Source organism: Polypterus senegalus, chromosome 4 (assembly GCF_016835505.1).
Source record: "Polypterus senegalus isolate Bchr_013 chromosome 4, ASM1683550v1, whole genome shotgun sequence".
Taxonomy (NCBI): Eukaryota; Metazoa; Chordata; class Cladistia; order Polypteriformes; family Polypteridae; genus Polypterus; species Polypterus senegalus.
Window position 1 is genome coordinate 39354099 of NC_053157.1, and position 14809 is coordinate 39368907.

At 36.5% G+C, this 14809-nt stretch overlaps 1 protein-coding gene across 2 annotated transcripts in view; it reads left to right on the plus strand.

The window, feature by feature from the left end:
• Positions 1-14809, plus strand: part of LOC120527272 (potassium/sodium hyperpolarization-activated cyclic nucleotide-gated channel 1) — a 346712-nt gene that overhangs the window by 137484 nt on the left and 194419 nt on the right. For both annotated transcript variants that reach the window (XM_039750499.1, XM_039750500.1), the window contains exon 3: positions 9167-9328. In XM_039750499.1, the coding sequence (XP_039606433.1) occupies positions 9167-9328 (162 nt within the window). The remainder of the gene's footprint in view (positions 1-9166; positions 9329-14809) is intronic.

A 14809-nucleotide genomic window follows, 5' to 3' on the forward strand; every position in this document is an offset into this window, starting at 1 on the left:
CTTAAACTGACTTCCTCCTCACTAAGAGGAGGCACAGGCAGGGATTGCCGCATAGAATACATTCACTTCATGATATTCCTGCTCTCTGAAAATTTAGAATGCTAAGATAAATAATTGATATCATTTTCATGATGAAATGCATTAAAGCAGGTATTAAACATGCACAGTAGTGAGGCGGTAGTGCTGCTCTCTCGCGGTAAAGGGTCCCCAGGTGTACGTTCAATGTAAACTTTATGGCAGGCGTGATGAGCCTTCAAAAAACTGGATGTATGAATGGGTGTTGCACAGGTTTAACTTAAATATTGTCCAAATGTTGGGTTTGTGATCTGGTGGTCAGAGAGACACGAACACGGAAATCAATGGATGTTCTTCTGAGTTGGCTTTCTTTATTGCATTCATGGTGTCTCTATCCGATGTACTAAATCCCCAGTTCCTATCCTTTTTCTTCCTCCACATAACCAATCACCACACGATAAACGTCTTTGTGAAATTAAAACTAGTTATAAACTTAGACCATGGAGTGTTCAGAACTTTAAAAAATTCTTCGTTATACATGTTTAAATATGCCATCCATTCAGGTTTGCACCCATCCCAGCAAATATTGTGTGCGAAGCAGGAGCAAATCCTGAACGAGGCGCCAGCACATCGCAGGGTGAATACGAGCAATACATACACTAGCAGGGTCAATATAGCATAACAAAACCCCACATCCTACATGACTTTGAAAGGAAACTGAAGCACGGCGAGTAAACCCACCAAAAAAACATGCAAATTCAAAGCAGAGAACACCCGGGACCCCCTTGCTGCGAGGCAGCAGTGCAACCTCCCTGCCACTGTGCCCCCACATGATTAATACATGCTTCAATGCATTTCATCATGAAAATTATATCAAGTATTTATCTTAGCATTCTAAATGTTCAGGGAGCAGGAATATCATGAAATTAATGTATTCTGTGTGCTGCCTGCGCCTCCTCTTAGTGCAAGAGGAAGTCAGTTTAAGAAGTACGTAGCAATTAACATGGCTCGGGAAACACTTAACACAAAACATTTAATGTGCTACATAACTTACGACGGGGTTTGAGAAAATCTAGTAAATTAAATATTCATTTTAAGATGGAGGTTACGATATTCTACTTTAATGACAAATTACGAGAATAAAGTCAACATGTCGACTTTAATCTTGTCATAAGCGTTGAGATTAAAGTGGAAATGCCGAGAATAAAGACAACATGTCGTCACACTATTACACAGTACCCAGGTACATTACACAGTTTTGAAAAAATACAAGAAGTACAACTTTGCTTGCAGTATTATCCAGTAGTACAGAAACAGTATTCACACATTTGAACATAATGGTCCACATCCGACCTTTTAAATCCAAAGTATCTCCAGACAAGAGACGTGACTCCTTTTTCCAGCAAAAGTTCTTCTGTGTCATCATGTTCAACTTTATCGTCTGCAACAGCTTCAGTTTCAGAATGTTCTCTGTCCATTTTCACTGCACAATACCTCCAATACAGCATGTACTCCGTTGCATGCCTGTTTAACGGTGTAGCAGTGAAAAAGAGCCCCCGTGCAACACCTCCACTAACGCATGTACTCTGTTGTATGTGTTTAGCGGTGTAGCAGTGAAAAAGGTCCCCTTAAACAGTTTCCTGCTGCACCACGTTCTGAATGTTGTTTAGGCACTCAGCCAGGCACACAAACATCTGTAAAGAATTCTGTACCAGGAAAGTGCAGTTTCCAGATTACTAGGTAACTGACATATAAACATTTAAGATTTTTCATTTAAGGATTTACCATTGTTGTTTCTTGTCCTAGTGTGTGGATATAAACACAGGAAACTTCAGTTTCTGTATTAAATCTTGCCTGAAGAAGGAGCCTGAGTTGCCTCGAAAGCTTGCATATTGTAATCTTTTTAGTTAGCCAATAAAAGGTGTCATTTTGCTTGGCTTTTCTCTAAGCAATTTAAGAAAAATCCATATCATAAAAAAATAAAAAATGATTTTCGGTATGAACTGGTATACTGCTATGTTTATAGGAGTTAAAGCATGTTATTAAACATGGGAACACGGTGGCACAGTGATTGTTCATGCTTCATGCAAGATGCTTGCTGCATTGTGCGCAGCCTTCGATTAAATAATTTATTGCAGCAGTACTGTCTCTTTCAAACATACTAACCCCCAATTCCTGTGCTTACTTTTCTTTCTCCAAGTAACCAATCGCCACACAATCAGCTCTGTAAATACGTTAAGCCATCTGTAAGCTCAGAACGCTGATTCTTCAGAACTTTTAAGGAACATTGAAATATCTTCATAGTACATGTATTCTCTCCATCTATCCTTCCAGTGTCGCGCCAGCCCCAGCAAGAATACAGCACGAGGCAGGAACAATCCGTGAACGGATAGCCAGCTCTTTGCACCGTGTCCTCACATGTTTATTTACTAACAATATAGATTATTTAAATTAAGTTAAAGTTTTATCTGTATAATATAATAAACATATTTTGCTGCTTTTCATCTTAAAACTGATATCGTCATCATAAGTAAATACGCACTTTATAAAATGGCTCAGGTTGTGCAATATTATAACTGTATTGCAAGTTTACAGTGAGGTAATTGTACTTATAAGTACAAAGCGTTCTACAAGGAGCACTTGATGGACTGATTGAGTGCGTTTAGAGTTCTTGGGATGAAACTGTTTCTGAACCGCGAGGAAAGGCTCTGAAGCGTTTGCTGTATGAGAGCAGTTCAATAGACAGCATGGCTGAGGCAGCGTGTGCTTGATGCTGTATAACGATAATTCTCTTTCTGATCAGCCTCTGTACAGCTTTGATTCCACACTCAGATACAGTGATATAAATATTCCAAGTGGTGCAGTGAGAGTAATATGGAAAAAGATGATCCACTGTGGCAACCCCTAATGGGAGCAGCTGAAAGAAGAACAAGAAGGCACAGTGAGAGTAACAACGCTAAATCAGCTATGGTATTTAGAATAGTTTGACCATTTTATTGTTATAGGTTAATTACATTTAGATGCATTAAATTAATAAACAATATGCGTTTAATTTCAGTGTATTTATAAAGCTGCATCAGGGATGTGGATCTAAAAAAAAAAATGGAAACCACACTAGAACAGTAGCACTGCTTTGACGCTGGGTGCCGCCAGTTTACAAAACTGAGTGGAGAACTTGCATACACCAGGGTTCTAGCTAGCGTGAAAATGTGCGGGGCTTTATGCCAAGTTTAGCTTTTATACATCGTGATTGAGCATGGAAACGGGCTTACACAACATTTTTGTGCGTACACACTGTTTATACATGAGGCCCCAGATGCTTTTACGTGTTCCTAAGGCACGATGCAAACTCCAAGGTGATCGGGCTTTTTCAGTTGCAGCTGCAAAGGTTTCATTTGCTGCCTTTAAATATTATTTAAAAATGCACTTTTACTCCCTGGCCTTTAACCCAGTTTGATATGTTGACTGTCTGTGTATTTTTTTATTATGAATCTCTTCAGCTCTTATGTGTTTATGTATTTCTGTTTCTTTTCCGTTTGGTTTTTGTTTGTCTGATATGTTGGGTTTTTATTGTACAGCACTTTAATCAGGGCGGCACGGTGGTAGCGCTGCTGCCTCGCAGTTAGGAGACCTGGGTTCACTTCCCGGGTCCTCCCTGCGTGGAGTTTGCATGTTCTCCCCGTGTCTGCGTGGGTTTCCTCCCACAATCCAAAGACATGCAGGTTAGGTGGATTGGCGATTCTAAATTGGCCCTGGTGTGTGTCCTGTGGTGGGTTGGCACCCTGTCCAGGATTGGTTTCTGCCTTGTGCCCTGTGTTGGCTGGGATTGGCTCCAGCAGACCCCCGTGACCCTGTGTTCGGATTCAGCGGGTTATGGATGGATGGATGGCACTTTAGTCAGCCTTGATGTTGTTTCTAAAGCACTAAATAAATAAATATTATTTCTATATATCAGTGTTTTCTATTAACGAAAGGACATTAAAAATGTATTTGAAACATCAGCAAGTCAATACTGGTGCCCAGTCCAGAGATGGTTCCTCTGCCTGATGCCGCTGTGATCTACCTCCATGCATCTCCGCTACTCTATAATTGAATTGACCAAGTTTATTAATGGATATATTAAATCTTTTGTGTTTTTTAAAATGTCATAATTGATTGAAAGGTAATGCAGTATTCATTTAGAGAAGGCAATATAGTCCTTTCTTGTTTGAGAATCTACAAGTTCTTAGTTTCTTAATAATTGACTGATATTTTCCTTTAAAAAAATCAAATTCAGTTAGCCATAATGCAAATTTATTCTTGAATGTATATGTATGTTCTTTTTTTATGAATATTTACATCAGATTTTTTATTGATTTCTAGCATTTCACATGGTGATGTCTCTTTAGTTTTCTTTTTACTGTATTTCAAAAAAGCTTTTGATTTGCATTGCTGGATAAGACACCTACAGTAAATAGAAATGAGACCCATGGCTGGCCTTTGACTGTCCTTTAAAATGGAGACCAGAAGGCATGAATCTGCAAGACTGCATGTTAAGATTCAACCATTAGTTTGCAGCAAGACCCCTAGCAAGTATTTTACCTTTCCTATGGTGTAAATGTATTCATTTGGTGAAATGGGGCAACCTTGTGGCATTTAAAATAGGGATTTTGTTGTCTTGTAAGATGCTGAATAAGTATTTAGTTTCAAACAGAGGCACACTGACTACAGTTATGTTCTCTCAATTGCTTCTCGTGGTAGAAAGTAACTCAAATTGCCAAGTACTTTATGAAGAAATGTATAAATAAGAAATAAAGCATGAATTAGTTACTATTATGGAAGTTGGTTTCAAGACAATATCTCTAATAATTTTTGGTAATTAGAACCAAGATGCTTATATATCTTTTAGACTCTAAAGAAGATTTTATTTCAAAGAATTAAATACATATTTGAATATAGGTGGTTAGCTTATTATAGCATTTTTAAATAGTCATTTTTTTTTATTAATATTCATTTTCACCATTGAGTTATTGTCAAATATGAAGTTTGCATAAAATAAAGAATGTTATTTTGCTTATGAAGACCTCTGGTCACAATGTAGAATAAATACTTGTGAAATCTGAAAGACTAATGAATGCATAAAGCAAAATCAGTATGTATCAGCATCAGCAGCTCAGGCCTAATGGTTTTTATAGTAACGTGTATGTACCGAAGATTTCATGAGAAATGTTTAAAAATATATTCAGAGTACATGAAATATTGAATTAGTTATCAATATGTGTAGCTGTTGAGTAGCTTTTATAACAGGAAATAAAAGTTGTCATGAATCTAGTAGTGTGAGATGTAATGGTCCTGTCAAGTTCAAGGATGATGAAAAACAATTGTGCAGGATTATGAGCTGTTTAATAAAACTTTGTGCCTTTCTAAGGAAAATTGTGGTATAATATTTATGCATATCAGGAGTTACTGAAAGGCTGTGTCAGTGTACATTTGCAAGGAAATATCTATGTCACCATGCAGTGGACAAATTCTGAAGGACTGTAAAATGGTAAATATTATCCTGTTATATAAAAAGGGTGACCGGGCAGATCTAAGCAACTATAGACAGGTAAGATTAACGTACATCACTGGTAAATTAATAGAAGAAATTATTAAGGAATTGATTGAGCAACATATGGAAAGAACAGGAGATTTCCTAAATAGTCAGCATGGGTTCAGAAGAAGAAGGTCATGTTTTACCAACATGCTGGATTTCTTTGAGGAAGCAACAAATGTATAAAATCAAAGTGGTGCATATATGTTGACATTAGAATGCATTTGATAAGGTGCTATATGAGAGATTGGGTGTCAAACTAAAAGATGTGGGAGTTCAGGGTGTTGTTTATATATGGATGCAAAATTGGATCAGACATAGGAACCAGAGGGTTAGGGTGTGAGGAACTCTATTAGAATTTGCTGGAGTTAAGAGTGGTGGTCCACAGGGGTCACAGCTAGGGCTGCTGCTATTTTTAATACATATAAATGATTTGGATAGTAATATAAGTAATAAGCTGATTAGGTTTGCAGATGATACCAAGCTAGGTGGGTTGGCAGACAATCTAGAATCTGTTGATTCTTTATAGAAGGACTTGGACAGCATATACGTTTGGGCAGATTTGGGGCAGATGAAATTTAATGTAAGTAAATGAAAAGTTATTACATGTAGGAAATAAAAATGTTAAGTTTGAATACAGAATGAGAGGTGAGAAAATTGAAAGCACACCTTATGAAAAGGATTTAGGAGTCGTAGTGGATTTGACACTGTCTTGTGCCAGACAGAGATAACAAGCCATTAAGATGTCTAACAGAATGCTAGGTTGTATAACATGAAGTGTAGAGTACAACTCCAAGGAAAATATAGTTAAGCTTTATAATGCAATGGTGTGGCATTAACTGGAGTACTGTGTGCAGTTTTGGTCTCCAGACTACAAAAAGGACATAACAGTGCTGGAAAAAGTCCAGAGAAGAGCAACTAGACTGATTCCAGAGCTACAGGGGATAAATTATGAGGAAATATTAAAATAGCTGAGCCTTTTCAGTTTAAGCAAGATAAGATTAAGAGGAGACATGATTGAAGTGTTTAAAATTATGAAGGGAATTAGCACAGTGGATCAAGATGGATCAGAAACCTTTGGAAACTTGTTAAGGGTAAGTTTCACACAAACATTGGGAAGTTTTTTTTTATATACAGAGAACCACAGACACATGGAATAAGCTACCAAGTGGTGTGGTAGACAAGAGGACTTTTGGATCTTTCAAAACTAGACTTGATGTTATTTTAGAAGAATTAAGTGGATAGGACTGGCAAGCTTTGTTGGGCTGAATGGCCTTTTCTCATCTAGATTGTTCTAATGCACCAGTATATAAAATCAGCATAGTGAATGCCTGTTTTTTTTAAATAGAAACAATGTTAGAACGGTAAGTCTGTTTGTTTCAATCAAGTCATGAATTTTGGAACCTCTGTTCACTGAATACACTAGCCATTACACCTTTGTTCATCAAATATTTCAGTCCTCTTGTGGATGCTGAAAAACACTATGCCCGTGCATGGACAGAGAACTTTTTTTTGTTTTATATACATTGTCGCAGATGGCTGGGGGGGTAACCCAGCTGGGATGCCTCGGAGGACCGGAGGAGGGATTGTGCCTCTCTCAAACCATGTGGGGGCGACCACCCTGGTGCCTTTGGTTGCCACGAGTACAGGGCTTTTAAGCTCAACCCTGTAGGGGCCTGTGGTCACCGCCAGGGGGCCCCCCAATGCCTTGAAGACCCTGGACCTCAGTACTTCTGCCACACCTGGAAGAAGAGCAGGGACACCCGGAGTGCTTCTGGGGATGCAGCCGGTACTTCCGCCATACTGGGCGTGTCGGTGGAAGATTGCCGGGAAACACCTGGAGCACATCCGGATGATTATAAAAGGGGCCACCTCCTTTCATTCAGGGCTGGAGTCGGGTGGAAGAGGACAAGGTCTGGAGGAGAGAGAAGGAGGCGGCCTTAAGAAAAGGCATAGTGTGGTGTTGGCCTGGACTTTAGGGGAGTCTGTGGATTGTGTGGCACTTTACTTGTAAATAGACTGTAAATAAACGTATGGTGGTGATCAATAACATGTCTGCCTGTCCGTGTCTGGGGCTCGTTCCACAACATACATAGATATATTTGTGTCTGTTAAAGGATCATGCAAAAATCACTACAGCTATTCTTACAAACCTTTGCAGGCATTTCCGGTCTAGTCTAACTTAGAATATAGACTTAAAAAAGTGTGAGATTTTCTATGTATCAATATCCAGAAAAAAAATAAAAAGTGACACAGCCTTTCTACAAGATGCCATTTTTCACTGGACCTGTGTGTGCATTTTAAACTTAGTATCTCCAGAACACAGCGTGATATTGATGTGACTTTTACTTCAAAAGAATTAGAATTGATTGTTTAACAAAACAACTTCAATTTCAGATGTTTATGTTGACCACAATAACTATTGAGAATATTTTTAACATTTTGAAAAAGAAAAAGATTTTTATGCTTAAAAATTGTTTAATAAATGATAGTATCAAAAATATGTCCCCTCTTTACTGAATGCTTATTTTATGATGAACAAAAAAAGGTCTTAATTTAATTTCTGTCTAGGGCAAATAATATGTAAACAAATGACCCATTTGTGAAGAACTACATGCTTGAACTGGAGTAACAGGAGTCTTTTTGAGGTGGTAGGAACACTTCATGGGGCTCCTCAGGAAGAAGGAGTGTGTATGCCACTAAACCCTCATTTGTTTCTGAGTGATCAAATTGTACAGTACAACTGTGATGCATTGTGCAGGATCTAAAACATTTCAGTAGTATTACTGAACTATTGACATAATTATTATTACTGTTCTATGAATTGTTCTTTGCTGAAAAATTACTTCAGTTTTGCAAGGGCTTAAAAAGCAGAGATGCACTAGATCCCAAATGATACTAACATAATATAAGTGTTTTGATTCTTCTGTGAGGATGTCATAAATGACAGATCTGCTTTTTATTTATTTTATGAATGTAGTGTACGTTTTATCAGTATTCAGAGTGAAGCTGAATACAACAGAATACATCCGTCCATCCATTATCCAACCCGCTATATCCCAACTACAGGGTCACGGGGGTCTGCTGGACCCAATCCCAGCCAACACAGGGCACAAAGCAGGAAACAAACCCTGGGTAGGGCGTCAGCCCACCACAGTAGTATTTACACATGCAGTATAAACTAGGTTTGTTAGTTTTTTTTTGGTTGTTCATTTTATTGAATTCTTCTTCAACTCTTAAAATAATTTCAGCATTTTATGCTTGTTTAAGATACAGGAGTAACTAGATGATTCTTAACTTGTAGTATGCTTCTGTTAAAGTATTATCAAATATTTTGATTACTTTTATTATATGCATTCTGAATGCTATTTAATCAGTGTTCTTTATAGGTGTGTTTATGCATGTACAATTTAACTCCAGTCTAAGTTGGGCCAGTAATGTATGTGGAGATTAGTTTTATAAACGTAATTACCTGTATGAAAACTGCAACTATTTAAAGAAAGTAATCTAGATATTGCATCTACTGGATTGAAGTGCTCTTACATACTTCTTTATTTAATTTATTCATTTTTTTTGTAGATCTTCCATATGACCTATGACCTGGCAAGTGCAGTGGTAAGAATATTTAATCTCATTGGAATGATGCTTCTTCTTTGCCACTGGGACGGTTGTCTCCAGTTCCTGGTGCCACTGCTCCAAGATTTTCCACCAGATTGCTGGGTGTCGCTAAACGGTATGGTTGTAAGTATTGTTATTTTTTCATTGTGTTTTTATTTTTCTTTAAAAATGTTGTATGTGATTTTTTTATTTGTTTATGTACTCTGAACATCACTGTGAGTATGTTGTTTCATTCTCATCACATTGCAAATAACTGCACTGTGGTTTATGAAAATGTTATACAGAAGATAAGGTGTGTACTTCGATATGCCAGGAATCTCTCACAATCCCAAACCACAACATCAATGTACAAAAAAAAAAGGCTGTGCCATTTAAAAGATGCCTATACCCTAGTCTAGAAAACCAACAGATGGCGCAAGAGTTTACGGCTCTCTGCAGCCTTGTCAATTATATAGTCATAGTCAAGTCCAACAAGAATATTCCTCTCAACTGAAGTGAGCATACATGCCTCAAGGTGCTCCTGTGTATCTGTATAACAGAGGTCCTCAGCCTGTTCTTCACAAGCTTCAGTATGGAGAAGCTTCATTCACAGGCCATTTGGGACTTGATGTTCAAAGCCAATTACATGGTAGGCATTGGTTAACAGATTGTAGAGAAACAGAAGGACATGGCAGAATATGCCACAGTTTTTGGATGCTGAACAATTTCTGCTCATTAATTTCTGGGTCTAATCAGAATTCTGACAATTATCATCTGATCTTGAAAGCTCTGAACTCACACATAAAAAAAAAAAAATATTACAAATAGGTAGACATGTTAACACCCATATTGTTACATGGATACCCCTGTTTGAGCTATAGTAATAATAATAATAATATATAAATAATTTTAATAACCTTTCAGCTAATAGTAACTCAAATATCTAACACCTTGCTTCCCTCAATATGTCTTATACAAGTTTAAACCCCTTCTGGATATGGAAATATCGCTGTTATAAACAGCACAGCAAGCTAATGTAACATTATTTTTAAAAGGTATAATGTAAGGGTAAAATTTATATACTGTGACGGAAAATTAGTTTTGTATTTTTCTTTTATTGTGCTCCTCCATTTCAACATGACTTTTACAGAAACAATGAAAAAGTAAAGTTCCACACTTAGGATGTGTGGAGTGCTTGCATTGGCTATATCTTTCATACAGAAATATTGTTAAATTATTTTAGATGAAAAGGAACTTCTGGTAGATTAAGGATCGTTGGAAGGATTGAGTCGGGGAAAAGGCATTGATTTTTGAGCTATTTGGGATGGTTGATTACCTGCACTTGATGCTGTTGTAGATTTAAATAAATCTGTGTGATTTTGGTGAATTTTGCACCATCAACGTTTTCCTCTTATTTTTTTGTTTTATTTCAGCTCCTTTTAATGTTCAGTTATGTTATGTTCAGGCCGAAAATAAAAAAAATTGGATGTAAGCATCAGTACGCTTTGCGCCCCAGAAACCAAGTTACCCAAAGTATTCTATAGCATTTCAGTAATTATTTACTGCTCTGATGCTGATCTTTCTGATTATAAAATAGGTCATTAGCAATTGACGAGAAGAATTCATAATTAATTGCAGAATTATGGTATTTAAGAGTTCCTCTGGATTGCCTCTTTCTCGTCACACGATTTGGCACAAAAACTAATCAGCACATCGTCATCTCATAACAGGCTTAAGTTTCGAGTTTGGTATTTTTTCGTCCAGCCATTTTAGCTCTAGACTGTCCTCAAGAAACTGTGACACACAGACACAGACACACACCTATTATCGAGATATTGATGTGTTCAGTATCAGGGGACCCTAAAACGTTGACATCCTTTGAAAACCGGAGATCGAAATTTTTGACAAATGTTAAGTTTTTGCTCAACCCCCATTGAAGATAAGTTATGGTAGGGCATTTTGGCCAAATCAGTTAAAAGATAGTCCCAAGGCTCCTGATGGCTAGTCTAGTCCTGCCAATAAGTTACACTGTTGCAATTAGATAGATAGATAGATAGATAGATAGATAGATAGATAGATAGATAGATAGATAGATAGATAGATAGATAGATAGATAGATGTTTTGAAGCCCAATTTAAAAAAAAAAAAACAGATTGAGGCCTGTCAGGTATTAACCAAGGAGCGCCAAAACACAATGCATAAAACAGAAGAACAGAGGAAGTTATATGCACATTATCTTGTCATAATCCAAACATCTCACATTTGCAGTAGTTATTTAATATTTTACGTTGAGAACTGTAAGAAGTGCAATCCATACAGTGTGCTCAGCAGAGGCAGCTATCTTATTTAAAATTATTTAATGTCAACGAAATTTCAGAAATGTTTTAAAACTAAGCAAAATTATAAAAACGATAAACACTTTTGCTCAGCTGTCATCTACATGCATCATGGGCATTAGTGTTAGGCTGACTGTGTTTGTTTATAGTTTGTGGTGTTCTTTGTAACATACTATTCTGTTTTGATGGTATAAATCACTATGAATATTAAATATATTATAGTTTTAGTACTGTAATGTACATCTAAACACTTTTAATTTGAGTTTTGATGTGTTGTACTGGAAACAAATGTGAGATTTTGGACTTGAAATGTAATTTAATGAAACTGAGAAATGTATATTTTTAAAAAGTGTTTAGGCTTCTTATAGAGTTTGTATTATTGCACTTGTGATATTGCTTTAGTTCTCTGTCAGGCTGCCATCACCAGTAATCATCAAAGTTATAACATAAGGGTGTCTTTCGTTCTGTCTGTACTGTTTCTGATGTGGAGTAGAAAACTACAGCAATGAGTTTTAAGATGATTAATATCAATGAATGATGGATATTAATATGCAGCAGTCCAAAGAAAGTTGTCCTTTTAATTACCATCATTTAATATTTGAAGATGAGCTTGTGAGGCGGCTAGTATAAATGGCAGTCAGTCTTTATGCATGAATGGCCTTCTTTACCACATTAATTACAATTATGCAAGGGTATTAAGCTAATGCGAAGGCAATCCCATGTGCTTGTGCAATTTGATATTTAGGTTTCCTTTAGAGATAATTGCAGAATCACCTCCCATTAAACTTTTAGCAATTTTGGTTGCCTTATCATTACTCAAACTTCACATTACAGAGATGCGAGAGACAAGGAAGTCAGAGGATAAAAGAAATAAATGGAATATTTGTAAATGTTCTTTCAAGACAAAAGGCATGGTGTAAAAGAAAACCCCTCATTTGTGGCTTTGAGTGCTTTTTCCTATGTATTTAAAAAAAAAAATATGCTACATGTAACAGTATTTACAGGTAATTAACAACAAAATGAATGATTAAGCATTTACATTCATATACTGTAACACAAATAAACATTTTCTCTCATTTATTAGAGAGATTAGCATCATATTTTCCAACAAGCAGATTGCTGTTGCTACTTTACTGTTAGTTGAAACAACTACTTGTGCATAATAACATCTGGCAGTGCCATGAAGAAAGTTGACCTATTTTTATGTGATGGTCCTAAGCAGCAAGTGGCTGAACCACTGGGGATTGCAGTCCGCTTGATTAATCTGTCTGGTCTTTAATCATCCTCTTCTTGGTTAGTGAGGTCAAAGGAATATTATGATGCATCACAACACTGACTCAGGCCCACCACTTAGTGCAATCCAAAATGTGCTGGCATTTAAACCTGCAGCCTTTAGTAGCATGAGTCATGATTCTGACAATATGGAAGAACATTGACTTAGTGAGTCAGTTTAAAGTGTAAATGCAGCAGCAAGAAAACTTAGTTCAACTACAGAGTTCTGCCTATATTGAATGTTATAGTCTTATCCAAAATATGCTGAAATCATTATGGCGAGGCTTTATAAGGTGGTCAGAACACAAATATGACAGGAGACAATAAAGAGAAGAGAAATGAAGGAACAAACATACACAAAGTGGCTATAATTACACTAAAGCAAAAGATGATGGAAACGGAGGTATGCAGAACAGCTGAAAAGGAGAGGTGGGATGGCAGAATAACAGATGCATCTTCTTCAGTACTACCTCATGATTTATGATTATGTTTGAAGTTATGCAAGAATACACTGGGGATAAGATGCTTTTAGCTTAGGAAGATGCAGTGACAGTGTTCTGAACTTACAAAGGCAGGAAAGTTAAAACTCAGTGAAAGTTTGAAAAATGATAAAATTTAGGAAATTTGCAATAGCCTGAGCGTAAATTAAATGGCAGTCTTTCATAATTGTATTTTTCAAGTTACATAGGATGGAATAAATTTCTTTTGGAGAGGAGTGCAGCATCTTATTCATTTACGCAAAGCACACAAATTCTTTCTGACAAGGAAGATTCGCTATTAATGTCTGAGATAATCAAATACAAAACATATAGATACAAGAGACATTTCTACAGTATGGATACTTCTGTGGCAGAAGAAGAAGAAGAGAGGCTCCACAGGGCTGCTGTTTGAGAACAAATGACAAAAGCAAAGTGTGAAGTAAGAGGCAAAGACAAGTTCTGAACTAAGGTTTAAGAATAGTTAATAATATGCACGCTGTGAAACATCGGGCAATACAGGAGTTAAATGTGCTTATTTATTCATATTTTTAAAACCCAGTGGGAAGCCTCCTGCCATAGATTATTATTAATACTACATGCTGTGAATCTTTAAGTTCCAATTTATTGTTTTCACTTTTAATTTGTTACTTGATCCTGTTTTCTAGGTTAAAAAATATAAATTAGATTACCTTAAGAAATGCCTTTGTCCTGCTGCACTCCATTACCCAGGGAATAAGCATAATTTCTGTGATATCTTAAACACATAAATGCCATGCATATTCTGTGCTGGTAAAATGTAAAGATCATCACTTTATTTGTTTCCTGAACCTGATTATTCTTTTATAGAGATGTGAGATGCCAGAGCTCCGGCTCGGGAAGCAATTTACACCCCTGCACTAACTCATAAAGGGTAATTTGTGCAGATATAACCTTGGGATGTGGTAGGAATCTGATATATCAAGAAAAAAACCCAACTGGAAGCAGGGAGAGTATGTGACTGTCACAAAGATCTGATCTGTGTCTGTGGAGCTGTAAGGTGGCAGCAGCAGTAGTAACCACTGTTTTTGTAATTCATCACAAGTCATTTTTAGATTACACAGTACCCACTGACAATGATTTACATATTTATGTGTGTAATTAATATGCAATAATACAATATAAATATTCAAATAAAAAAAGATGCTATAAAAAGCAACTGCCCATGCAATTTAAAGTTAACATACATATCTAAATTGTAATCATTAATAATTACTTCTTTACATTTATATACAACAACAACAACAACATTTATTTATATAGCACATTTTCATACAAACAGTAGCTCAAAGTGCTTTACATATTAAAGAATAGAAAAATGAAAGGACACAATTATAAAACAAAATAAATCAACATTATATATACCACTTTTCTCACTACACGAAGTGCGCTCCATGCAGAGAAAACCCGTGAAGCAAACCCACAACCTCCTTACTGCAAAGCAGCATCACTACTGCTGTACAAAATAAATTAATAAAGTCAAACTCTACAAAGAAGGTTTT